Source organism: Stegostoma tigrinum, chromosome 23, assembly GCF_030684315.1.
Source record: "Stegostoma tigrinum isolate sSteTig4 chromosome 23, sSteTig4.hap1, whole genome shotgun sequence".
NCBI lineage: Eukaryota > Metazoa > Chordata > Chondrichthyes > Orectolobiformes > Stegostomatidae > Stegostoma > Stegostoma tigrinum.
This window is the reverse complement of record NC_081376.1, coordinates 32,336,751-32,364,499: the sequence shown is the minus strand read 5'-3', so window position 1 is coordinate 32,364,499 and position 27,749 is coordinate 32,336,751. Positions and strand designations below refer to the sequence as shown.

General features: G+C 40.8%; 2 protein-coding genes across 7 annotated transcripts in view; one reads left to right on the top strand and one right to left on the bottom strand.

Moving 5' to 3' along the window:
• The window catches only part of LOC125462556 (SEC14-like protein 5), a 39,680-nt gene extending 16,423 nt beyond the window's left edge, over positions 1-23,257 (top strand). For 4 of the 5 annotated variants that reach the window (XM_048552713.2, XM_048552711.1, XM_048552710.2 and 1 more), the window contains exons 3-17: positions 1,087-1,236; positions 1,884-2,015; positions 2,434-2,562; positions 3,508-3,748; positions 4,451-4,563; positions 6,582-6,611; positions 7,744-7,933; positions 9,637-9,725; positions 11,298-11,368; positions 12,015-12,186; positions 13,335-13,469; positions 14,809-14,946; positions 15,682-15,930; positions 19,785-19,960; positions 20,680-23,257. In XM_048552713.2, the coding sequence (XP_048408670.1) occupies positions 1,087-1,236; positions 1,884-2,015; positions 2,434-2,562; positions 3,508-3,748; positions 4,451-4,563; positions 6,582-6,611; positions 7,744-7,933; positions 9,637-9,725; positions 11,298-11,368; positions 12,015-12,186; positions 13,335-13,469; positions 14,809-14,946; positions 15,682-15,930; positions 19,785-19,960; positions 20,680-20,785 (2,121 nt within the window). In that variant the 3' untranslated portion in view covers positions 20,786-23,257. The remainder of the gene's footprint in view (positions 1-1,086; positions 1,237-1,883; positions 2,016-2,433; positions 2,563-3,507; positions 3,749-4,450; positions 4,564-6,581; positions 6,612-7,743; positions 7,934-9,636; positions 9,726-11,297; positions 11,369-12,014; positions 12,187-13,334; positions 13,470-14,808; positions 14,947-15,681; positions 15,931-19,784; positions 19,961-20,679) is intronic. The other variant, XM_048552714.2, reaches the window with a different exon arrangement.
• The window catches only part of telo2 (TEL2, telomere maintenance 2, homolog (S. cerevisiae)), a 26,765-nt gene continuing 21,242 nt past the window's right edge, over positions 22,227-27,749 (bottom strand). For both annotated transcript variants that reach the window (XM_048552708.2, XM_059654045.1), the window contains 2 exons: positions 27,169-27,284; positions 22,227-26,151 (listed from right to left, as the gene is read on the bottom strand). In XM_048552708.2, coding sequence (XP_048408665.1) covers positions 26,048-26,151; positions 27,169-27,284 — 220 coding nt within the window. In that variant the 3' untranslated portion in view covers positions 22,227-26,047. The remainder of the gene's footprint in view (positions 26,152-27,168; positions 27,285-27,749) is intronic.

The following is a 27,749-nucleotide window of genomic DNA, read 5'->3' as shown; positions in this document are numbered from 1 at the left end:
AATGACAAAGGCCTTTACAAAGATCTTGGGGCATCAACTGTCCCTCACAGCACCAAGTGAGTTGGTTCAGTAAATTTGAAAGAAGAGAAATGGCCTATGGCCAAGAGGTGGAGGAGGATGACACCCCTCTCCATTTGATGGCTGGCAAAAGTGAAGATGCTGCTGAATAAGGATTAGTCAGGAAGGTGACCCTGTTTATTTCTACAGAATACCCTCCCCGTAGGACCGTGATGTAGCCTTTCTTGAAAAATGTAGAAGGGCAATAACTTGTATTTACACACCTTTAAGATAGTAAATCGTTCTTCACAGAACATTGTCAAAGTTGGACATTGGGTCAAATAGGGAGACAATAGGACAGGTGACCAGAAGTGTGGATAAAGAGGTAGGTCTTAGAAACTTTTTAAAGGAGGAAAGAAAGGCAGGGAGGTTCCAGGAGAATGTTCAGAGGTTAAACTCCAGGTAACTGAAAGCATGGCCAGCAATGGTCAAGCAATTAAAATCAGACATGTGAAAGAGGCCAAGGTAGTTTCAGTGCACATCTCTTGAGGGTTAAGAGGCTGCAACAGACTACAGAGATAAGTAAAGGTGAGGCCATGGAAAGATTTTAAAATAAGGAGGAGAATTTTAAAATCAAAACATTGCCTAATCTCAGCTTGTAAATATTGAGAAGATACTTCCAGGTGGATACAGAATACCTACTACAGGGCATCACGGACTAACTGCCATCCCTCCATTGCTCATCCACACCACTTAATTCACTTATTAAACAAAATTCCCAATGGGAACACCATTGTCACAATGCCTTGAAAATACCAAAAATAAAGTCAGTGTTGGCCCAATGTCAAACATAAGGAGATCGATAAGGTTTTGGTTACAGTCACTGCTCGCTGTTGAGCTGCACCCCAGAAGAGAGATAGCCTTCACTGGAGGAAGTGGTAAAAACAAACAAACAACAGACGCACAACTTGGTCTTATTACCAGCTACTGAGAGTATTGAGTGTTGATTTGATGATTAGTAACAAGAATATCAGTGGGTTAAATTTTGATTATTTGCTTGCTCTCTGAAGAATTAACTTCCTATTCCAGGCTTATGAGAAGAGATTCCCGACGTGTCCATTGATCCCGGTTTTCCTGGGTAGTGAGAAACTCAGTGAATACAAGAGTGAAGACGAATCACTACACATTGTGGAGAGAAGCTGCAAGCTGAATGTGGATGCACCAAGGCTACTGAAGAAGGTGACTGAATCTTATTACCAATTTGTGTGATCACTAAATCCTGATCTTATAGAAAATCCTTCATAAAGAACGCTTCATATATGAACAGCAGCATCAGTGCTTTGTCTATCTGACCTGGGATTAATCAGATCTCTGCTGGAAAAGGAATTGGTGGGCCTGGGCTGAGCTGGAAATATTGGACCTTTGCTGGGTTGGGAGTGACTGATTTAGATTGGGAACATTAAACCTATACTAGCTTGAGAGTATTAAACCTTTATTTCCATGCAGAAGGTTGTTCTGATCTGGAATGCATTGCTTGAAAGGGAAATAAAAGCAAAGCAACTTTCAAAGAGTACTTTCTTCATAAAAATAAATTTGTGATAGGATGGGTCTGATTTGATGATGCTTTCAAAGAGAAAACACAGGCATAATAAGCTGAATGGTCTCCTTGTCTGCTACATCAGTCTATGATTCTATGACCCATGTTGGGTAGGGTTGGGCTGTAACCCCAGTTTTGGACTGGTGAAACATTGTGTTTTATTGGAAAATAGTTTGATTTTTCTGTGTGTTTCTGCAACTTGTTTCTGTTGTTGGTAATGAAACTAGTTGAAATAACTCTGATCATACTCCCTTGTCTGACAACAATGTACCATCTGTGGCCTTTGCAGATTGCGGGAGTGGAATATGTCTCCTTCATACAGAAGAACACAGTGAACTGGAAGGAGCGCACACTACTGATCGAAGCTCACAATGAGACATTTTCTAACAGGGTCATTGTTAATGAAATCTGCAGTTACAGGGTGAGTTGCAGAGTCTAGCATTTTGAAATCCTAAATCTTTGCACACCTCCATCACTTTCTCCTTCTGTGAGAACTGCTCCTCTCTTTAAAAACCTAAGGATTTCTTAGCTCAGAGTCAAATTTAGCTCCTGTGAAGCTTCTCGAGATGTTTACTTGCATTAAAGGTGCTCTATTAAGAGACCGTATTTTGTACGGTAATCATACTTTCTATTGGTTTCCTATTTAGTTTGTTACAGTTTGTTCAATCTGCCTAAAGTCTGTCTGCATATTGTCTAGACAGCGTTTGCATTTATTATTTCCATGCATTGAAGCCAGCAGTATTTTATGTTGATGGGCAGCTGGACTAATGTTGGTGCTGAGTGAAGACTTGCTGTGGATATTAATTTTAAGTGTGTGGATGTTGATTTCTCTAATCCAGGTTCACCCTGACAATGAGGAATGGACTTGCTTTGAGCAGTCTGCATCACTGGATATCAGATCTTTCTTTGGGTTTGAAAGTACAGTGGAAAAGATTGCAATGAGACAGTACACTGCCAACATCAAAAGGGTAGGAGACTTTCCTATTCTTTCCTCTGGCTTCGGTGACTGAGGTGGGGGGAGGAGGGGTGGTGTGTGGACGGCAGGAAGCTGAGGGCTAACATGATTATAGACAAACAGTACATCACCGGATCTAGCCTCAAATGTAACCCTAATCCTCCAATGGATATCTTCTGTCTGTACTGGCTTTTTTGAAATTGATTTGATGTGTATTCAGTTCAGGTTCCAGCAGCATGATTTGTCTGTCTTCCAGCAGTTTAGTTCTTTTCAAGGCATTCAACTTGCTCAATTCCTCTCAGGAGCAGGCTTCAGCCAAACCTTTAAATCAGCAGGTCATCTCCACCCCTTAAACCATTTGATAGGATTTAACTGGCAAAGTCCAGTCTGGTGCATTGCATTCAGGATACACTACACATATGACAGCAACGTTTGGGCATCGCACTCAGTGCCCACTTCTCATGAGCAAGCCTAAATGGTATGTTGTTCAGATACAGGGCAATGTAGCTGAATTTGACCCTGCTTTTCTTTGAACTTGGGTACAACAAAACACCACAAACAATAAATAAGTGGATGACCAGTAAGTAGTGCTGCTTGTGGCATAAATGTCATCAAACATACCAGTGAGCCCACTGTTTGTTTAAAAACTGTGGCTGTGAGATATTTTACATCCACCTGAGAGGGCACTTGAGGTCTTGGTTTCACATCTCACTTGAAAGACAGCAGCTCCAACAATGCAGCATCTTCTCAGTACTGCAGCCTAGATTGGAGGCTTAAATCCAGGAGCTGGACATGAAGGCCTATCCTCTGGGTGAAGATGACAATTTAGCTGTAAATTAGTGAGCAGCTATGTGGAAAATATTGACTTTTGTTTCTGTGCTGAGTGCTTGTTAAGTTCTTTAGTGCTGCTGGTCAAAATCAAGACACTGTATTTATAACCAATTCTGTCACATTTCAGGGTAAGGAAGTTATTGAACACTACCTGAATGAGCTGACTGCACAGGGTATCAAACACATTCCCCGCTGGACTCCTCGTGCGACTGTCACTACAACAGAAAAAATGCCAGAGAACAGTCGACCAGTAATAGCACCATTGCCGGATCTCAGGGTGGAATCATCAGAGCTCCTGGCACATAGCAGTACTAAAGAACCACTGACCAACTTGTGTGGGCAGGAAACATTGCCCACAACACCAGATGGTAGGTTTCTGCACTCAGAGTACGATGTTTTTCACTTCCCATGAAGATATTTTTTAAATGACACAAAATCATAACAGTTTAATGTGTATGGAGAACCACCAGCAATATTAAAGAACAAAGGAGCAAACTTTATCTTTGCAACTTTGAACAGGTTTCAACTATTGGGTGATCCCATTAAAATATATAAATTGTTAATGGTTTTGCAAAACCCTGGGTCACTCATTGAGTGAGACTAATCTATCACAGTGGCAGTGAATGTACTTCGGCAGTAGGCCCTTGTGTTTGTGTGTGTCAGTATTCTTAAAGACATCAGTCAACCAGTCAGTTTGATTTAAATTTATAGACTGAGACATGGCCTATCATGTCTTTGATGAATCAGTGAAAGAATGATCCAAGTAGTCCCACTCCTCTGCTTGCTTTCCAAGGTTTGGATCATTACTTTCCTTTGCCAAAGCACTCCAAGGAACTTTACAATACAATCAGCAGATAGAAAACAAAACAGGAGAAAACTCAGGTGAAATGACCAGGTTTAAAGATTTTAAGATTTAAACTTTGCAAAATAGCTTCTTACTTTGGACTCGTTTTTGCTATTTAAAAGAGATGAGCCACAATTTTTTTTAGTGCATAGACATGAATGAATGATACTGTCTATTGATTTTTTCAGTGACAATAGTCAACATTGGATTTATCCATGTTTTTTAGCTGACAAACTTGATGCTGATTACATTGAGCGGTACCTGGGGCAATTGACCCCCATGCAAGAGAGCTGCCTGATCCAGCTTCGACAGTGGCTCCAAGAAACACACAAGGGCAAGGTATGTGATGGGCAGGACAAGGTTAAAACTATCTGTGCTCAACACAAGTTAATCTAATCAAACAAGTCAAACATTAGTTGAACAGTGAGCATTTCCTTATGTCTTAAACATTTTGAGCTGGAGGACATGGATGCTGCAATTAAGAAGTGACCTCACAAGTGAGTTAAAACAGATAGTTAGGTTTCCTGAAGCATAACCTCATTGATGATTATCCACACTAAGAATTACATTCTCCTCTTCAGGTATTTCAGTGAGTTGTGAATCATCGCCCACACATTATTTTCTTTTCAAACCTTTTGCAGCTGGGACCTGGATATTGTTTACGTGATTGCACTTTCCTATTCCTATTGTAAATCAACAATACACTATTTATTTATATTAAAACTTCACTCTATCCCATAATCCTTCCCCTTAATTAGTCTGTTCTCTTTGAATTCATTCCCTTTTATATTGAGCACCTGAACACATACTACAGCATCAGCAGCAAATTTTATTATATTATTAGAAGACATACCATTACTCGTGAAAAACACAAACAACACGATTCCCACTAGTCATTGTCTCCTGACAGAATCATGTCTATTTGCCAGAAACTTATGTTTTCTTAGACAAAGTATGTCCAGTATCTCCAGGATTGCTAATGCATAGTTCCAGTGAATATACCTTTAATCGAGAAAATTAGTTCATTGTATTTGTGGCATGTGGATTTTTTAAGAATGAAAGTGATCTCACAGAAACATGTAAGATCCTGACGTGACTTAACTAGGCAATTATCAAAAGGCTGTTAATAGGAACCAGAGTATTTTGTTTAAAAATAAGGGGTCTCTCATTGTAAAATGGAGATAAGGTCATTTTCTTTCCCAGAGGGTCATCGCTCTTTGGAATTCTCTACCCCACACAGCGGTGGAGGCAGGATCATGGAATATTTTTCGAAGAGGCAGATCTTGACTGACAAAGGAGACAAATGTAATCAGGGCTAGGTAGGAATGCGGAGTTGAAGTCACAATCAGACCAGACATGATTTACTGAATGGTGGAGCAGGCTAAAGGAACTGAATGGCCTATTGCTGCTTTTAGTTTGTTTATATGCACATTGACTGCCACAATTCCTACAGTGCAACAGTGACTAGTCTTCATAAATATTTTGTTGACTATTAAGGGCATTTGGATGTTGTGCAATTATTTTAAAAAGTGTGATTTAATTTTCTTTTACTTTCTCCCATATCAAGTATACTGAAAAGAATGGTTCTAGAGTATCTCACACACATGTATAGGGTTTGGATAGCTAAGGTAATATTGAAATTGGCTCTGGACATGTATATATAGGTAGCATGGCTCTGGACATTTAACATGGATACAGTTGAGCCAGGAACTCTCGGATAGCTCATACATAGACAGAATAGGTCCTGAATCTTGGTTGACTGGAAAATACATTCCAGTAGTGTGCCCCTAATCTTCCTTAGAGATGGAGCCAGAAAATAGGAACGGCAGGATAAATGTATCAGTCGCTGTCACCATGGTGCAAAGGTCTTTGCTGGGCCTAAATCAGGACAATAGGGCGATATATTGACGTTTAACCAGGTTCAGAAATAGTTTTTGGATTTTAAAATAGATTGAAGAACAAATGAAACAAAAACAGAAATTGCTGCAGAAACCCAGCAGGTCAGGCAACACCTGTGGAGAGAATCAGAGTTAACATTTCGAGTCCAGTGATCCTTTTTCAGGCCCAACATCCAAAGCTCTTTGTTTTATGAAAGAAGAAAGAAAGTTGATGAATGGTTAACATCCTTATTAGGTACCTGAATATTCGGAATTTTGACACATTACCTTGAACATGTACCTGGTTTACTTGGTTCATTTTCACAAGAGACATCCTAAAGTCAGATGTTCAATACATGTACACCAATGGATTGCTTTATTAACACTGAGCAATGACATGTGAATTAATTTTGGAATTCTATCTTTATCTCAGTCAAAATACCACACCTTAAGTCATGTCTTTTTCTGTGCTCCTTATAGTCTGAGGCAGGTGATTGGAAGCCAGAAAAGGTAATATTTTCTGTGTGTGCATTTGCTGCATGTCAGCGCGAGTCAGAGTTTAGTATTGCCTAGTAGAGTTAGTGTGTAATATTTGGAAGATGGATTCAAATTCACCTGTTGCTGTGTCCTGTAGTCAACATCTGATATGTTGCCTTCAACCTCTTAGCAGAACAGCCTTAGCTTTAATTCTCTAAATGTGCTTGTCTTATTGTCTCATTGGATAAAAGTTAATGGCTTGGATGGACATCCTTACACCATGTCCTCTGTGTCAATAACAGTCGCTTTTTTTTATCTTAGTCTCTCACTTACTGATCACTTGGAGGACATAGACCCATTTATTAGAACCTCTTTCTGAAGATCATCTATTGAACACACATTCATTCAGGAAAACTTGCACTCAATCATTAAACACAGCTTCAAAACCTGATACATGCATCTAAATGCACAAGCAGTCAGGAGCACATACATGCATGTTTCAATGATTTGCATGTGTTCAGTGTGTCATTTGAGTAATTTGTTTCGTTGAACATTACAAGAATTTTACTGGGTAGGGTAAGTAGCTTCTGAACTATTTAAAATCAGGAGGGAGTTGAAACTTGTCTATTCTGTGGCCTTGCCTCAGAGTCACTGATTTAAAACAAATAACATTTTGCAGCACGGTCTGGATTTCAAGTGTGCTGTACTTTCAAACTGCAGTCTCCAATGATGTGTTAACAATAACCCCTCTGAATCAGATTTCCTATGTACAGGGGAGCCCTCAGTTTCAACAGAAGGATGACTAAACTGTACCATCAGGACTCCTTCAGCTGCATTGATACTGTACTAGTATGTAGACTGAGTGCTGGTATATGTACATATCATCCATTCAGTGAGTGAATAAATGGATTAAAATGTAGTCTCTGAGTATTTTAGTGAATAGTATCAGAGATAATGGGAACTGCAGATGCTGGAGAATTCTCTGGTGAAGGGTCTAGGCCCGAAACATCAGCTTTTGTGCTCCTGAGATGCTGCTTGGCCTGCTGTGTTCATCCAGCCTCACATTTTATTATTTTAGTGAATAGTGTTGGGTCCTGAACCCAACCACTGATGTAAATGCCATGAAGACAGTGATAACAGAACCTGTTGCTGTTGTGTTTTCCAGATTCCCAAAGATGAACACATTTTGCGTTTCCTGCGGGCTCGGGATTTCAATATCGAAAAAGCACGAGAGATCTTGTGTCAATCACTTACCTGGCGCAAACAATACCAGGTGGATTACATTCTCCAGGTGTGGAGACCACCACAGGTGCTGGTCGACTATTATACAGGAGGCTGGCATTATCACGACAAAGGTAATCCTTCACACTATTTATTCTCCACTGGGAGCAAACCTTTAGCTCAATAGGAGTGGTGCAAGGACTGCCTCTTACATTGAAGTCCTAAGTGTGACTTCACTCTCAGGGAATGTGGGAGGATTCAGATTAATAGTGGAACATAGATTCAAGATATCGCAGCTCCTCCCTTTTTCATGGGCTGACTTTTTTCCTTGTTAATTGAACATTTACCATTTTAGTCATTGCTAGTAGACTGGGGTTTGTGCTGCGTTCCTGTCAAACAGCAAAGTTTTATGTTATGGACAAATCTCCTGTTACATCTCTGAGCATCCCACATCACCTAGCCGACCTGCAGCTCCCAGTCATGGTCTGTATTCAAGTGGTGTCATTGCTCAGTGCTGCGTTTGATAATTCTGTGTTCTGTGGGTTTAACTGAAAGGTACAGCCTTCACTACACAAAAGCAGATAAATAACAAGATTGAGAGGTAGTAAGAACTGCCAATGCTGGAGTCAGAGATAACACTGTGTGGAGCTGGAGGAACACAGCAGGCTGGACAGCATCAGGGGAGCAGGAAAGCTGACGTTTTGGGTCGGGCCTTCTTCAGAAATAACACGATAGAGCAGTACACCAGGCCTGTCTCACATTCAGCCTGAATATGCTCAATCCATTACCAGTCACAGAGACTCCTGCATATGGCAAAGAAAACAAGCAAAATCCCTTTAACCAATGGGCAATTCCTCTTCAATAATCACAGAAAATCGAGCTAATAAAACCACAAAATCACTGATAATAACTTGTATTTGTTAGCCCACTAACACTACCCTAGTTAATAGTATTATGGGACAAGTCAGATCCCAGAATGAAATTTGACTTGATGGATCAAATGTATAATTTTCTTTTAGTTAAAGTCATAGATACTCGACGAGACATTTTCACATGAGGCAGCAGATGTTCTTTAACAGCAGAACACAAGTTTGTTACACAAAAGAGTGAAAATAAAATAAACAAACCCCAAGTTCAATAGATTTAGCAAACAATTTAGAAACATCTTAACACAAAAACTGAAACAAAGTCTCAGAGATAGTAGGAACTGCAGATGCTGGAGAATCTGAGATAACACGGTGTAGAGCTGGATGAACACAGCAGGCCAAGCAGCATCAGAGGAGCAGGAAAGGGCCTAGGCCCTTCTTCAGAAATTGGGGTGTGGGGGTGAAGGAAGGGAGTTCTGAAATAAATAGGGAGAGGGGGGAGGCAGATAGAAGATGGATAGAGAAGATAGGTGGACAGGAGACAGACAGGTCAAAGAGGCGGGAATGGAGCCAGTAAAGGTGAGTGTAGGTGGGGAGTTAGGGAGGGGATAGGTCAGTCCAGGGAGGATGGACAGGTCAAGGGGGCGGGATGATATGACTTCTTAGCAGTGATATATTTAGGTTACTGTTCTAGAGTTACTTTCAGGCCTTTTAAAAAACCTTCTCAGAACTGACCAAAATTCCTTTTGCCTCTATTTTAATATCCAACTTCCAAAAGTTATAATACATATATCTTATAAACATTTCATCACAACACTCACACTCTATAAGATGATGCCAAGCAGATACCTGGCTGCCACTGGAGGGTTACTGGTAACCAATCAGTGACAACCTGATAATTTTTGGGGATCTTATGCTGGAGCTGCAGCTTTGCACGCAAACTTTGATTTCCTTCTTTTTTCATAAACAAGATGGCCGGCCATTGTACATCTTGCGGCTGGGACAGATGGACACAAAGGGGTTGCTGAAAGCCGTGGGGGAGGAGGCTATTCTACGACACGTAAGTGAGTCAGTAATACTTAGCCGAGAGTGCTTAGTAATCCATGTCCAGTGTTGTTCATTGAAACGTAAGAAATGAGGAGACCATTCAGCTCCTCAAATTTATTTAGCCACTCAGTTAGGTTGTGATAATCTGTATTGATTTTATTTAGCTTTAATATATTTATCGAACAAAAACCCATTAATTTGAGTTCTGAAATTTGCATTGACACCTTGCAGCATTTTGACAGAAACCATTCTAGATTTACTCTACCCTTTGTGTGACAAAATATTCCTGGCATCAACACTGAAAAGCCTGGCTCTGATTTTAAAGTTATGGCCCTTGCTCTGTACTTCCTCACAAGAGGAAATGGCCTCTCTCTATTTGCCCAATGTAATCTTTGGATCTTCTTAACTAATTAAATTAGATCATCCCTTAATCTTCTATACTTGAGAAAACACAAGCCTAGTCTGTGAAATCTGTCCACAGAATTTAACCATCTTAATTTCAGTATAATTCTGGTTAATCTGCACTGTACACACTACATTGTCTAGATTTTTTTAAACTGAAGAAGGATTATGATGTGATTTGAACTCTCATTGTTTGGATTATTATCTGATAACATGTCCACTACAGCAACAAGGCCAATTTACTGCAAAAATTTGTTTTTCCTCCTTTATCCAAATTTCAGAATTTCTGTTCAGAATTCAAATTCATTGTTGTGTATGGTTTTAGGATCCTGGAGCAACTTTGAAATTATGTCACAGAGGTGTCCTCACAGGGCATAAATAGCCTGCCATGGATGGAGTTATTTAGATGGGAAGAGAGAAACATACACAGAAAAGCATGTGGAATAGACTGACTATTATTAACCAAGAGTGTATCCATAACATAATATTCAGATTAGAGACTGGCATATCTCTGCTTACCATATATTAAAATTTTTAGTCTTAATGTGTAACAAATAGTGTTATGAGGTCTTGACAGGTCTTGATCTTGCCTGCAGACACCATAAAACCCTTCATGGTTTCCTTCATGAACAATATATCCTGAACTCAAACTGTGACCTCTTTAGCATATACTGATTTTAATTGCTCTATTGTTGGTGACTACACATACAGAGTTCCCTCCCAAACTTCTTCAACTCTATCAATTTCCTCCTTTTAAGGTGGTTTTTAAAAATTACCTCAGCCACCAACTGTCTTAAGAGGTCTTTATGGTGTCAAATGTTGATTGATAATTGCATCAGTGAAGTTCTTTGGACTTTCACGGCACTGAAGTTGCTATACAAACATAATTTGTTGTTGTCAATTGGTGAGGAGGAGGGTATTTATATTACAGTATTGATGATGAGTTATGAGTTTAGCATCTCCAATATCCATGGTAATATGTAGCTGCAAAACTTGTGTTTCTAGGGTGGGTTTTATGGTGTCTGCAGGCAAGTCAATGCCAATGGGTTGGTTTCACAAATTTGGAACCATAGACAATATGTCACAAGCAGGAAATGCCTGTGATCAGGCTATTGCCATAAAATCTCAGCACCTGCCCAGTACAGGTGGCAACCTTCAATAAAAGATATTCCTTTCATACCAGGTTCTGTCAATTAATGAAGATGGGCAGAAGAGATGTGAAGATAATACCAAAGTCTTTGGTCGCCCAATCACGTGAGTATTCCTTCCTTTTTCTTTCCCCTAAATTTCCCGTTCCTACTTCTCTCATTGTTCCTGAAATTGCTGCCATTTGCTCATATAGAGCTCCCCAAGCATTTTTACTCTTGCTTACTCATTCGCTCTCCCTTTCCTTATTTTCAATTCTCAGTGAACCCCCTGTGTATAATGATCAGATTATGATATAAAGTTTTGGGTTAATTACACAGGCGATCAGGAAGTGAATGCTAGGTGGATGAAAATTTAGGACAGTGGTTGTAGTTTGTTAGCAACTGATTTTGAAGTTAATTTACCAAAGCCAGAGAACCAGGGTTTTTCTCAGCTAGGAGAAGACAATGGGGGCAATGGTGGCATAGTTGAGAGAATAGAGGTACAGGAGTGATAGACTGGGACAGTGGGGAAGAGAAGGGAACTGAGACAATGTAGGATGGCAAAGGATAACCTAGAACCCTGGACAAGAGCAAGGAGATGCTGACAGAATGGACAAGACAGAATGAGCGTCAAGCCTAGGTGAATAAGCAGAGTCATGAAGATCTATCCAGAACATCTGGAATCGGCATGCTGTTTACTGCTCAGCTTCCTCGTTGTAGATAATCAGTCAACGTTGGGGCAGTGGGTAACTCATGTTTGATTGAATGAGCAGATCATGGACCTGCCTGGTTGACCTCGAAGGACTGAACATGAGGCACCTGTGGCGGCCGGGAGTGAAAGCATTGCTGAGGATCATTGAAGTGGTGGAAGCAAACTATCCAGAGACCCTAGGCCGGCTGCTGATTCTCCGAGCACCTCGAGTCTTCCCTGTCCTCTGGACACTGGTGAGTCACAAATTGATGCTGCATCTGCCCCTTTACATCCAACAAGTGCCCATTCATTAGACCTCAGATGGTGTCAACTGGACTGTGGAGGTATTGCAGATAAGTCCATTCTTACTCACTATTCAAACAAACTCAATCACCTCCAGACATAATTGGGCAGGAACAGTACCCTTGACTGATTTATCCCCTCTCTCTAACTGTACAAGACGCAGGATAAACTTGAAACTTCCTGACTCTAACATTTGTACTGCTTTTATTCTGGTTTAAACACTGTGTGCTTGTCACAGCATATGAAATGTGATGTGGACACAATAATAGAATGATTCAGTTTCACCAGACTCAGTAAACTAGAGAATGTGAAATCATATTCCAGCATGCCACTTTGATTTCAATGTACTCAGTTCTACAAATCCACCCAAGAAAGGCTGCTGTCACTGAAAGCAGTGATGAGGCTACTGGATTGTTGTATAAGCATAGCAAATTCAAAAGTAGTGATGAGGCTTGTTCAAAGCATAGCAAATTCAAAACGACTTTTCAGGAAGGAATGCTGCTGTCCTGACCTGACTTTGAGATTATATGTAACTCTAATCTTACATTGATGTGGTTGATTCTTAACTACCCTTTGAAAGGTTCAAACAAATCACTTTATTGTATAAAGCTCTATACAACTAAGGGAAATGGCAGTAAATGCCAACTAGGTCAGTGATCCTTACAATTCAAGAACTAGTACAGGAGCATAACTTCAATGACACTCCTGAGATGGCACCTGCCAAACTCACAACCATTTAGAAGCTCTAGGGCAGCAAATACTGGGAAGCACATACATGAGAACACCACCACCTGCAAGTTCCTCCCGTACTTAATTGGAGATATATTGCTGTTCCTTCAGTCAAAATCTTCGAGCTCTCTCCTTAATGTCAGTCTGGGTGTACCTACACCAAACAGGCTGCAGCAGTTCAAGAAGGCAGCTCACCATCACCATCTCAAGCGCAACAAGTGCTGAGTGGCACAACCAGTGAAACCCACTTACCATGAAAAAATGAGGAAAAATATCTGTATGGATGACCTTGAATTCTGCAAGTTTGACTGAATATCCTGTTATTTGACAGACAGCCTGATCCATCTGTTTGATTCCTTGTGTTCTTTAGGTCAATCCGTTCATCAATGAAAACACACGTCAGAAATTCCTCATCTACAGCGGCAATAACTATCAGGGCACAGGAGGGCTTATCGATTACATTGACAAAGAAATTGTTCCTGACTTCCTGGGTGGAGACTGCCTGGTATGAACTGCTGTTGTGGAGAGTCATTCAAAGCAGTGTGAGGGTAGCACTAGGTGGGTGATATTAAGGTTAGTGAGGGTGGAGGGGAAGGCAGGAGAGGTGTGGCTCAAACTGTTTAAGGGATGATGTTACTGCTGTCATAATAACATGATAACTGTGGAAAGCTCTCTACAGCTACCACTTTTCGAATAGTTTACTATTGTTCTGGTTTTGAAGCAGCTGCAAAATGTCTGGGTAGAGTCTATGATAGAGGACAGTGCATGTTAACTGTGGAAACAGAGTAAATTATACAATGACTCACAAGCTAAAATGCTGGAAAGGAAGCCACGCTATTTCCAGGGTCATCACAGAGGTTACAGATTTTATAGAAGTTTGCAGAAGTTTCCAATTTCCTTGTCTTTCAAGTTCAGGCTGATAGAAAGCATTGGCCAGGTTTCTAGGCTTAAGAAAAATTACAAATAAATAGTATCTAGGTACAGACAAACAGTTATGAACTGTCAATATGTAATTCTACCACTTAAAATTCTAACCCACCTCTAAACTCCCCCTCTATACACACATAGAGACAGAAACAAACAGGAAACAAAAACATGGGTTTTTAGGAAAGCAGTTCAGGAATCCCTATCCACAATGTTTGCTGATATGATTCTTCTGCCAATCAGAATCCTTTCTCCACATTTATTCACTTGTTTAGAGGAGGCACAGGATGACTGGTTCCCACTTATAAAGGTTTTTGACTTATCGATTAAAAGTCACAACGAATTGGAAGCCAGCTATCTTCAGGCTTGAGATGCTTTTTACAACTCCTTCTCCTCCAGAGGTCTGATGGTTTCTGCCAAACATTCATGTATTCACACACAATCAAAAACAGAAGCTGTTCAAAAAACTCAGCGGGTCTGACAGCATCACATCCCCAAGCTTTTCAATTACCTGGGAATCAATCACATTGTTGCTCTCAGACAGAAGGTCTTTGTCATCAATAACTAATCACTAGTCCACTGACCAATCAACTATTTCATGCTAGCCAAACATCCATTTGTTCACACCTCTCAGTTTCAGCTTTTTTTCAAACTAAGCTTCCACTACTGCTTGAACAAGTAGCTCTGTAAACACTGCTTACGATGAGTGTCAGAATCCTTTCTTTTTAAAAGAGTACGAATTTCCCAGCAATTCTTGTTTTTTTTTAACCAGCTCTTTTCCCATTTCAATCCACAATCAAAAATACTGAAAATTGAAAAGATACAGACTTTACAACCGGCAGGTAGAATGTATATAGATTGTGGGAAAAATATATTTTATGATATTTTGTCACTCACAACTATCCCAATGCTTCTTACAGTGTAATATTCCAGAAGGAGGAATGGTTCCCAAATCTTTGTACCAGACAGAGGAAATGTTAGAAAACGCAGATCAAATCAAACTCTGGACTGAAACCATTTATCAGTCAGCCACTGTCGTCAAAGGAGCCCCACATGAGGTAATAAATTGCCATTAGCAGTGCATAGCTTGGCATTGTCTTGCAATTAACTTGATGAATAAACAATAACTCAACTGTAACACTAAGAAGTCCTTATACAGTCAAATGAAGAGTTACTCCCTCAAATTATACAGTGAACTGAAGGGAAGCTCTTCTAAATAAGCAGTAATTTCATGGCTTCACATGAATAATATTTATATTATAGAATAATTCGGGATAATATTTATATTGTCAAACAATTAGAGGAAGCAATGGCCTAGTGGTATTATTACTGGACTGTTAACCCAGAGACCCAGAAAACAATCTGGGCACCCAAGTTCAAATCCTGCCATGGCAAATGGTGGTATTTGAATTCAATAAATATCTGGAATTAAGAATCTAATGATGACCATGAATCCATTGTTGACTGTCAGGAAAAACCCATCTGGTTCACTAATGTATTTCAGGGGAGGAAACTGCCATCCTTACCTGGTCTGGCCTGCATGTGACTCCAGACCCACAGCAATCTGCAAGTTGGTTGACTCTTAACTAGTCTCTGGGCAATTAGGGATGGGCAATAAATGCTGCCTAGCCAGTGGCACCTCATCCCGTGAAGGAATAACGAAAAAAAAATCAATACTTGAACAGTACATGCCCTGAACTTTTCACTTACTTCATGTGAGTTAGCTTCTTAACTGCAGTTATGCACTTTTCTTTCAGCATGGCTTTTCAATCCAGTTTGACTTATTTTTTCAGAAGTTGATTGAGATCCTTGAGGCCTCATCTGTCATCACCTGGGACTTTGACATTCTCAAGGGTGATGTGGTTTTTAACATCTTCCATTCCAAGCGGGCTCCTCAAATCATTCGCAAGGATTCAGCAAACCCACTGGTTCCCCTCCCCAGTGGGGATAATGTGCAACTGATTGAGAAGAGTTGGGTTCTGGGTGTGGATTACAGCTCAGTGGAAACACCACTCATCTGCCGAGAGGGAGAGTGCGTCCAGGTCTGTACATCAGCTCTTCTGCGTTCCAGCCAAACCTGCTAATATAACATTTAATAATGTAAACCAAAACCTTTTTCAACTCCAATATTCTCTGCAGTACCTCCTCTCCAAGTATGAGATGTTGATGCTGGGTAACTTTGAGACTATGCTTCTTTCTCTGTCATTAATGTCAGTCAGCTCGATGCACAACATTTGATGCACTTTTCATTTCTGCTTTTCAAGCTACAGATCAGGAATAGTTCATGATAGTAACTGTTCTATATTTGGAACTTAAACTATTTTCCATCCTCCTCATACAGTACCCTAGGAATTAATGAACTGAAAAATTCCGTTCACGACTCCAATTACTTTTCTAATTTCTTTAAGTATCGGATGAGTTCCCACTGATCTTTTTCACATTAATATTTAAACTCTTTTGGTTTCAGTGACTCAAAGAGCTCAATTTCCCTTCAGTTCAAACGCTGCTAAATAAACACGGACAACTTCTATTAACGTAACACTTTTAGATGGAAAAACAATCCAAGGCATAATCAAGAGAAAGGATGCCAAGCCAAAAAGGATATGTTAGGAGAGGACACCTGAAGCGAGATCAGAGAACAGGGTTTTAAGGAGTGTCTTACAGGAGATGGACAGAATTCTAGATTGCGGCTGCTCTTTACCTCCTCCCCGCAGCCCTTCGCTTACAATTGCTTCTCACTGCCCTTCTCTTCCCCATTTCCCTCTCTGCCTTTCTCATACCTCATCTCCTCCTTCGCTTTTCTAGCCACATCAAACCCTTTCTAGATCCTATCTCAGTCTGGCACAGAGCAGTCTTGTGATCCAGTGAGTAACATCCTGCCCTTGAACCAGATGTGGAGATGCTGGTGTTGGAATGGGGTGGGTGGACAAAGTCAGAAATCACATGCCACGAGGTTATAGTCCAACAGGTTTATCTGAAAACACAAACTTTTGGAGTTTCGCTCCTTCTTCAGGTGCTAATGAGAGAAGTAGTATCAGAGACAGAATTTATAAATAAAAGATCAAAGGGTCACACCACTGATGGGGATGTATTAAACAACCTAAGATGTTGTTAAATCTTTAATCAGTTAAAGGTTTTTAATTGATTAGTATGTAAAGCAAACCCCCAAATTCCTTTCAAGCACTAAAGGTTTTATTAGCGTAAAGAAGAGGTAACATTTTAGGTCAGACAATGCATTTAGGCTTTGTTTAGAATCTGTTTGTGTTTTAGTTTGGAGTAGGACTGGTTTTATTTCTAAGCAGGAATTTATAAAACACCATATTGACAGTCTATAAATTGTGTGCTATTTGAACAAAATAGCATGTGTCTGCAAATACAAATACACCCCATAGATTCACGTGCGTGTGTGTGTGCTTGACAGACAGTATATTTGTATATGAGAGAGGATCTCTGTGTGCGTGTGTTGTGTGTGTGTGTGTGTGTGTGTGTGTGTGTGTGTGTGTATGTCAGAGAGAGAGAGAGAGAGAGAGAGAGACACTGTATAGTGTGATGGGGTCACTTGTAGTGCAACATTAACACAAGATCCCGGTTGAGGCTGTCTCAGCTTCTGCTCGGCAACTCTGCATTGTTGTGTATCCCAAAGTCCACCTTGGAGGATGTTTATCTGAAGATCTGAGGCCGATTGTCTTTGACCACTTAAGTGTTCTGCCACTGGGATGGAACATCCCTGCCTGGCGATTGTTGCGTGGTGTTCATTCATCCATTGTCATAGCATCTGCATGGTTTCACCAATATACCATGCCTCGGGGGCATCCTTGCCTGCAGAGTATGAGATAGACAACGTTGGCCGAGTCACAAGAGTGGGTGGTGTTCCCGTGTGTGATGGCAGTGTCCATGTCGATGATCTGATATGTCTTGCAGAGGTTACTGTGGCAGGTTTGTATAGCGTTGTAGTTGATGTCCTGAAGGCCGGATCGTCTGCTGCAAACAATGATCTGTTTAAGGTTTGGCAGTTGTTCGAAGGCAAGAAGTGGAGGCTTAGGGATGATCTTGGCAAGGTAATCATCATCATTGATAATGTGTTGAAGGCTGCAAAGAACATGATGTAGTTTCTTTGCTCCCAGGACGACAAAGGGTACAGTATCAGACATATTCCGTGTCTATCTTCTGAGGAGGTCATTATAGTTTTTCGCTGTGGCATGTCAGAACCAATGATTGATGAGTTGAGCATCATATCCCGTTCCTATGATGGCATCCTTCAACACCTTCAGGTGTCCACGTTGTTCGTCCTCATCCAAACAGATCCTGTGTACGCATAGGGCTTGTCCAAAGGGGCTGGCTGTTTAAGGTGGAAGCTAGAGAAATACAGCATCATGAGGTCATCTGTAGGTTTGCGGTAAAGTGAGATTTTGAGGAGTCCATCCCTGATGGAGAAGTATGTGTCCAAGAATGAGACAGATTTTAAAGAGTAGTCCATGGTAAGTCTGATAGTGGTATGAAGCTTGTCGATAATGCTATGTAGTTGTTTCAGTGATTCCTCACCATTAGTCCAAAGGAAGAAAATGTTGTCAATGTATCTGGTGTATAGCATTGGTTAGGGGTTCTATGAAGCGAACAAGTCTTGTTTGAAGCTGTGCATGAAAATTTTGGCACATTGGGGAGCAAGGTCGGTGTCCATGGCTGTTCTGTGTGTCTGGATGAAGAATTAGTTATTGAAGATGAAAATGTTGAGGTTGAGGATGAAGCAGATGAGTTGTAGGATGGCATCTGGAAATTGGCAGTTGTTGGTACTGAGTACTGAGGTTGTTGCAGTGATACTATTGTTGTGGGGGATGCTGATGTAGAGTGCTGAAATGTCCATTGTGATGAGGAATGTTCCTGGTTTGACTGGTCCCTGGGAGCTGAGGTTCTGCAAGAAATCTGTAATATTACAACAGAAGCTGGGGAGTTCCCTGTACAATGGTTTTCAAGATGCCCTCAACATAGCCAGAGAGGTTCTCACACAGGGTCCCATTGCCTGATGCAATGTGATGTCCAGGTGTGTTGGCTTCATGTATCTTTGGAAGGCAATAGAAGCCCTCTATGTGGGAACCACAAGGGATGACAGTGCAAAAGGGTACTCTGATGGAGTTGATCAGAAGTTTTATTCAGTTGACGGGTGTGTACTTTGGTTGGACCAGCAGGTATCCGTGGTGTTCCTGGTTGTTCAGCTCCTTGCAGAGGTCTGTTCTATTGTGTATGACAACGGTTTCTCCTTTGTTTGTTGGTTTGATGACAATGTTGCAATTGGTCTTGAGGGCATGGATGGCATTGCATTATGCCTGGGTGACATTTTGCACTACATTGTGAGTGTGGCTGATGAATCTGGCATTTATGCATTGCCTGATGGCTTGAACATACCTGTCAAGCCCTAACTTATTGGACATAAAAGAAATGCTCATGGTTCAGCCAAAAAGATTGATTACCTGCTAATTCTTCCAATATGTTTGTAACCAATGAGAAGAGTGGAAGAGATTCCTCATCAACCATGAGATGGAGATTGGTGCCTCTCAAACCATAGCCTCTTGTGTCTCTTAAGCAAACAGAGATGCATGGGGACAGTAAGAACCGCTGATGCTGGAGTCTGAGATAACAGTGTGGAGCTGGAGGAACACAGAAGGCAGCATCAGAGGAACAGGAAAGATGATGTTTTGGGCTCAAATTTCTGGAGCAGGCCTTGAACCCACAAACTCTTGTCAGGTGAGAGTAATGCCTATTGAACCACGGCATACCCACACAGGCAGAAAGGAGGACCTATTTTAGACCTAGTTTATTTTTATTGTAATCATAATTTTTCAATTGTCTGGTGGTTTTTGCAATCCTGCTGATTTAGGGATTAAATGCTTTCTGTCTTCAGGGTTCACATGTGACACGCTGGCCTGGATTCTATATCTTGCAGTGGAAAATGCACAGTCCCTGGTCAGGCTCCTCAAACCTCCCTCACGTTGATGATGTATTGGCTTCTTTACAAGTTTCGTCCCACAAGTGCAAAATCATGTTTTACACAGAGGTGCTGGCGTCAGAAGATTTCAGGTGGGTGAATATACTTTATCATCAGCTGTTGCACATTGCTTGCCCCAACCAGCTCCCAGCCCCTCAACTCTCCTGCTTCAATCAGGATGTGCTGTCAGGGACTGGGAAGAAGCAGCATGGTGCAAAAGGATCATCAGTTTGTAAAACCAGCTGACTAGTTTGTTTCCTCAGTAATATGACTGAGTGAGGCTTCACCTTTCGGGTGGATGGATGTGTGTTCCCACTGATATCTGCTCAGAAGTGTTCTTTTAAGAGGCAGAAAATTATATTGAGTGGTCTCTGAGCCACACTCTGAGCAGGAGATCACAATAGCTGCAGCATCCAATTGATCAGCTGAGATTTCTAATGTTCCTTGTCAGGGCTGTAATAATTCTGAACTGAAATAGCCTCCTGAGGCCAAGTCTAGTGCAGCAGGCAAGTCATTCCCACTCCCACTCTTGATCTCTGTAGCACTGCAACTTTATTCACTGCAAGTGTCCATTCAATTAATTTTGAAATAATTGAATATTGAAAATTCTGTGAGGGCCGAAAAGGATACAGAACGAAGGAAAATGATTTGGTGTTAAATTCAGGTTAGCTAGGAATTCATTAAAAGGCAGAAAATGCCTGAGAAAGTGAATGTCAGCCTCCTGCACTTATGATCTGGGTCTGTCAATGGAGAAGCCCTGGAGGAGAGGCAATAATAAGCATGTTGTAATAGATCGTCCTTCTCTTTATAGGGGATCCATGACGAGCCTGGAGTCCTGTCACAGTGGATTCTCGCAGCTCAGTGCTGGCACCACCTCCTCCAGCCAGTCTCAAAGCAGCTCACATATTTCCAGATAGGAGGTTGTTGGAGTGCAATGTATTTGTCAAAAGCCACTGAACCAAAAAGCTGTAGCTGCCTCAGGACCAGGTGCAAAGATAGCTGGTCCATCATTTTGGGTGCTGGTTACCCCGGTCCTTCACTCATCTCACTTTAGTGCAATAATAGTACTGAGTACAATGCAACATTTCAAAGTTCAATGTACACTGTACTGTGCAGGGAAGACATGTTTCACTAGTTTGCTCTCCCTAGGTTGTCTATTGAATGCACAGCATTGAACATTATCCTCCAGAGAGCAGGGACAATGAGGAAAAAGTGCCTTATACTTTGTCTTCCTTGGCCTACCAGCAGATGACCCATGACATCCTTCAACTTAGTCCAATTTAACTCCTTGAGCAAAACCTCAGCATATCTAACCATACAATTTAATTTTAAACATTGTCCAGAACAGAAGCCATTTACATTCATTCCTGCAGGTTGGGAATCACAATGTACTTGATTGTCTAAAACTCCACTGAGCAATCATTCCTATCCTAATAATATTCACCCTGCTTTCATTGTAGGATTTTTCTTCTAATTCAGAGACTAACTGGCTCCCATGCCTGGGTTCACTGTTCATACTCAATAACCTGCATACATCCTTATTACCTACTACTTCCGATATCTTAGACATTACACCTGAGGTCTCATACTGCCAACTTAATTCTCTGGTAAAACCTATTGAATTTCAAAATCCAGAGGTTGTCCAGACTTCTCTTCCCTGAACCCTCCACTGTAACAAAACACTTGTGCTGGTCATGTCTATCACAAAATACTTCACAGGTTTTTTTAAGATGGTATAAAGTTAGGTTAGTAAATTCCCAAATACCTGTGATGCCTTTATTATATCAATGAGAGTTGTGCGTATGGTTTTGGTTTTCTTCCATTAGCAGGGAATATACTTACATTGAAAGTAGTTCTGAGAACCTTCATCAAACTAATTCCTGGGATGATGGGGTTTTCTTGCAAGAGAGGTTGAGCAGGTTTGCCCTATACTCATTGCAGTTCAGAAGACTGAGAGGGTCTTATTGAAACTTGGAAGATTCTGAACAAAAATGAGGGTAAATTTTAGGAGCTTGTTTTGACCCCATGGAGAATCCAAAACCAGGGTTTTAAAATGGAGATGAGGAGGATTTGATTTCCCTCTTGGGTCATTCATGTTTGGAACTTTTTTCCAAAGAAAGCTGTAAAAGCTGAACAATTGAATATCTTCAATATCTGAGTTAGATTAGACCATCGAGTGAAATGTTATGTGGGTTGGGAGGGGAGATAGGAAGTGGAGAAAAGGCCATGGATAAAATCAATCATAACCTTATTAAATGGCAGAGCAGGCTTGATGGTTTGAATGGCCTACCTCTACTTCTATTTTCATTTTAAGGAGGGAGCTGATGATGCGCAGGCATCTCATAACCTCATGTTTGACTTACAATTAGATAAGCTTTGAAAATCCACAAAAGGATCTGAAGTCTGAACATGGATCAGACTAAACTACTTAATTGCAGTCTGACCCAATGAGAACAATTATACCACCAAAGTATTCTACTTTGAGAGAAGTGATGTTTGATTGAAGTAACATTACCAGGAGCATTAATGAAGGAAGGAGATTGGTAGGGAAGAGGTGAATTCCTTTAGCTTTTTTAATTCTTAAGTTTAGATCTCCATAAAGGATTTCTGAATCTTGACCATTCTCCTTCAGCCATGACTGATTGGCCTCTTGCTTCAGAAATCGAACAATTTGGTTCCATGTTAGCTGCTGTAACACTTGGAACAATCCCACCAAAGTTTCCATGTCATGATCACTTAGTTGCCTCATCTTTATTATGACATGTCCAAGACCAAGCTGTGCAGCTGTTCTTTAGCAGATTAATGATCACACCCCAGTCAGGTCTGGTGGTCATAAATTTATTATTGTGAATTCTCATAAAAATGAGATGCAGTACTGTTGTGATAATTTTGGACTGCTTTAATGTGCTCTCTTGATTTACTGAAGAATCTCCACTTCAAGGGCTTTCAATTGCAGAAACCAGCAGTTATTCCTGTTCAACATTTAACCAGAGTTAATAAATGCACAATATCAGCCTGCCTTACAAAGGAGGGGTGTCTAACCAGGAATCCTTGAATCCAAATCTGTTCAACCTATCAGCAAAATGAAAAATCTGCAAATTACTAGGAACTGGTTCAAACTTCAGGTGCCTCCCAGACTCCCACATAAGATTCCTTAGACACTTTGGAGATCAAGTAATTCTTTGTCCTTGCACTCTTTACATGTAAGTCTGGTGTACATATTGGAACAGAAGTCTCTTATAAACTGATTTTTGTGTGTCTATTTTCTATGTAGTTACCTGATGTTAGAATTAACACATTTAAATTTTGGGGGCTAATGGTTGAAACTTTAATTGTAAAATAACTGAAGGTTTTAACTATAAAAACCAGTTTAATTGAAACAAAATAAAACTTTAATACAAGTATTAAATTTTTGAGGAGTCTGATTATATGAATGTGTTGATTTCTTTGCAAAATTCATTATTTCCTCTTTATTTTGTCTGGTAGGGAAAGGGCTAATAGAGGTAAAAGATTATTTTACCGAGTGTGTTCCAACACTGGACTCCCTATAGAATTCTATCACTGTCGAAGCATAAGTCTAATAGAACATATCCCTTTTGTTATAAAATAAAGGAAAGGCATTTGTTTCTGTCAGATGCAGCATTATGACCTACTAAAAGACCTTTCTCACCAGGGACCTTCACTTAAACAGAAACCAGTTCTGTATCATTGACTCTTCTCATTCAGTGTAGTGCATTTGAGGGTGTTCAATTGTCAGCATTGTGGTTTGCAATTTCAGTTCCTATTACAACTTGAGTAAATATCAAAAAGTGACTCATCCTTTAAATCTCCTGTCCAACAGACTGAATGCCACTATGGTTAGCCACTAACCATTACTTTGGTGACCAGGTTCCAATGAGTTTAGACTCCTGTGCTGTAAGCTACCAAGTCTGCTGCCTGTTACAGGTTTGTGTGAAATCAGCTTAGCCCTAGCTCCTAGTAGCTGATACATAGTAGCACGGTACATAACAACCATTATTTGGTAAAGGTGGAGGAGGCTTGTGACCGTCCCTACTTGTACTGAATGAGCCGAGAGTATTTAAGTCAACAATGTGGAGGGAGCTTTACTCTGCATCTAACCTATTGCTATACCTGCTCTTCAACTGCTTCATCTTGGCACAGGATTATCCATATGGAAAGTGTTCTTGTCATCCTGGAACCACAAAATTCAGGAAGAAATAAATCTCTGATTCCTTTCCATTTTTTTCAGATCACTATACCATTTGACTTTTTCTCTCTCATTCTTAATAGTATTTATCTGCTAGGGAAGGGACACAGCCAGCCTCAGTGCCGAAGCTGGGAAAATTGGTCAACAAAAGAACACCAACACTTCTCACAATAAACTAGCTGCAATCAGGCATCGAGGACCAGTCTGCTTTCAGAGTTGGGAAAGTATCTTTTGGTCTGACTAACACACTCTGGGTTTTCATTATTTTCAGAATAAATGATTTTTATTCTCCCTACCATGCTAGAGTTTTGTTGCACAGTTTACATCTTTTGTCATGTTGAGAAAATGCAATGCTGGCAAATTCTGTTCTAAACTTGCTTCCCAGTAAAGCAGTGTATCTGCCCGTTGCAGTATTGGGCTTTGTCGTCTCGTAGACTTTAATCTTTTTCACCTCCAGCTCCTCCTCTGCCCCTCCGCCCCCCCCACTTTGTGTACATTTAGGCAGCAAGTAGCCACATTTTGAGCTGTTCCATCACTCTTAATCTAGTCACATTGAGTCCAGTCTGTTGTTCTACCCTGACTGACATCAGCACAACTAGGCATGGTCCTGGCCTGGTGTTCAATGTTCAGCACGTTTTGGCAGCTTTGTTCTCTCTGTTGTGTGCTTTTGGAATAATATAACTTATTACTTTAGTTACATATCATTCTTCTGCTCATTCCTCTTTCTCCTCTTCGTTTAAAGGAAAGAGCAGCTCATTCCTAAACAAAAATATTCATTTCCATTTTGTGGAAGCAACAGTGCTTGGCAGATGTGAGGAATTATAAAGTAAATCATCTTTCAGAGTTGGGAAAGTATCTTTTGGTCTGACTAACACACTCTGGGTTTTCATTATTTTCAGAATAAATGATTTTTATTCTCCCTACCATGTTAGAGTTTTGTTGCACAGTTTACATCTTTTGTCATGTCAGTTTACATCTTTTGTCCTTCCAATTAGTTCTCAAGGTAAGGTGACAGTATTTAAATTAGTAGGAAATATGAGACCAGACTGCGTGGATCTGGTGTCACCAGTTACATGAGCCATTTGTTATGAGACCTGTTGCCTTACAGGCAGAGCTCTCCAGAGCTCTCTAATTCTTACTTGCCCAGAAACTGAAGCTGTTTCCATTTTACCCTGTGACTCTAAACCTGAAGAGGCTGCAAATACCCATCAGTAAAAATATGGAAATATTCACTGCTGTAATGGATTAAGTATACTTTATGTGATCCTAATCTACATAAACCTGGAATTTACAGGTCAACTCAGTTGTTTTTAGTTACACTAGGATTTAGCTTCATGTCTCTGGTTTAGGGAAAGTTTGGACCGTTTTTTTCACTCCTTGTTGCTCAATTCCTCCCTGAAGTACAGCTGTGGTCATCAGAATCAGGAACAGCCGTGGTGCACGCTGAGGCTGAGCAGGCTGCTGATACTAGGGGTGCCCAGGCTCCAGTGGGAGAGGGAGAAAGCGGGAAATGTGCACCAGTGAAAACTGGCACCTTCTCACAAGACAAATAAATGTGTTCTCAGACTCAATGATTACAGATGACTGCATCTCCAGGTCAGAAAAGGAAGTTCCCAAGATCCAAGACTTCAGACCTTAATTGTTTTTTCCACTGACAGCTTAGCATTCCACTGAGCCCTTTGAGTCAATTATTCTACAACTATTAGTGAACATGGAAGACAAAATCTTCTTGGTTCATACTTCTCTCATGGTGGTCACCCTCTAAGGACACTTAATTATTGGTATTTTCTCCTCCTGAATCTTCTACAAAACGCAGGGTTTGTGCATGTGTGTTCTGTTCAAGGCCAGATTTAGGGAGTGCCTCACACTTTGGCAGTCACCTACTCCAACTTGCAGTGACCTGATTACATGGAGGTGTCCCTGATGCAACTTCAAGTAACGTTAGCAGATGGATCTGAACCTCGATTAAAGATTATTCTGTGGAAATACCAAGTTTCTTCTTGAAGTTTTCGAGTAAAAGCAAGCTCTGCAGAGCTGACCTGCGGCAACCTTCATCTGCATCATTCTCAGCAACATCTGGAAAGAAAGTAACCTCATCAGGATAAGTTTGCAATGCTGGAAGTCAGGCACCACAGCATTCAGGGTGCAGATCATACCCCAAAATCCAGAAGTCGTTTGGGCCTTCATTGGGGTATGGCAGACAGGGAAATTCCAATCATCTGGCCAAAGTTCACTTCATTGCACATCTTTGATATAGCACATAGCTTATTATGCTTTCTACACTTCTTGACCCACTGTTGTTGGATCCCCTGCCAAACAGGAAACAAGATCCAATCCCAAGCAGTCAGCTTGTGTACCTGCAGAGAGATGTGTTTAGAATTTCCCCAACTAAGAAGAATCCTATTCTTTAGAACATCTGACTATGCGAATATACTGAATAAGTCATTAGATTAAAGCTGCATTAAAAAAAAGTGCATCCAACAGTGCAGTGCTCCCTCACTACTAATGCTCTGACAGTTCAATGCTCTCTCATTACTGATGTGAAGTGGATTTTATGATCAATTCTGTTCTGACTCAGAGGTGTGGTTGCTACCTCTTTAGCCACATTTGACCAGGTTCAGAATATGTGTGTAGTGTGAGGGATCAATGGCTCTCTAATGTTTCATGCAAAAGCAGAGTTTGAATGTTTTTATGATGATTCAATGTTTATTCATAAACTGACCTCTGTCTCATTTCTTGGCAGCAGCTGAAGTCCAGGTTTAGAACAATGAATTCTGAAGGAGAGTTATACTGAATTCAAAATATGAAATCTGTTTCTCTCTCCACAACTACTTTTCAAACTGTGGAGTTTCTCCTGCATTCTGCGTATCTGATCCAAATTTGGGACATCTGTGACAAACCTCAGCTCATATACATCCAGTGGGGATAACACCATGTCCTTAAGCAGGAATGTCAGCATTTGACTTGCTGCATTACCCAGGTTGTAAACCACTTGGAACTTTGTAGAAAACTAGATTAATTTAGGGTATCTGGTTGGCATGAGTGAGTTAGATTGAAGGGTCCGTTTCCATGCCGTACATCTCTATGACTCACCTGCAAGCCAGGATCTCATTTCTAGGAGTTCATCTGGAACTTCAGTCAGGAGGATGTGGCTGGGAACACTCAGTAACACCGAGGAGACAGCAAACAGTGTGCCCTGCCGCACATACCTAACAGATTAACAACAGACACCTCTGAGTTGGTTAACTATCCTCCCAAATATTGGGATCTAACCAGAGAACTTACAGCACAAACCAACAAGCCAATGCTACAATGCCCTACCACTCCTTCCCATGACCCCATCTGTCCCAAGTGTAATAAGGCCTGCGGTAGCTATATTGGTCTTCACAGCCACTTAAGGACTCACCCTGAGAGTGGAAGAGAGTCATCCTCATCTATAAGGGACCGCCAATGCTACAATAACCCAACTAATGTAGCCCATGCACTATAACAGTATCTTTCCAACCAACCAAAAAAGGTGTTCAAAAAATCTCTCAGCAGTGAAAATACTTGGGCTGAAGATATATAGGCTCAAGGAAATATGAGCAAGGCACATAGTACCATTAATGGAAGCAGGAACCTCTCTCTCCTTCCATTTCATTCCCTCACACTATTGTTGCTTGGATTTCCACTTG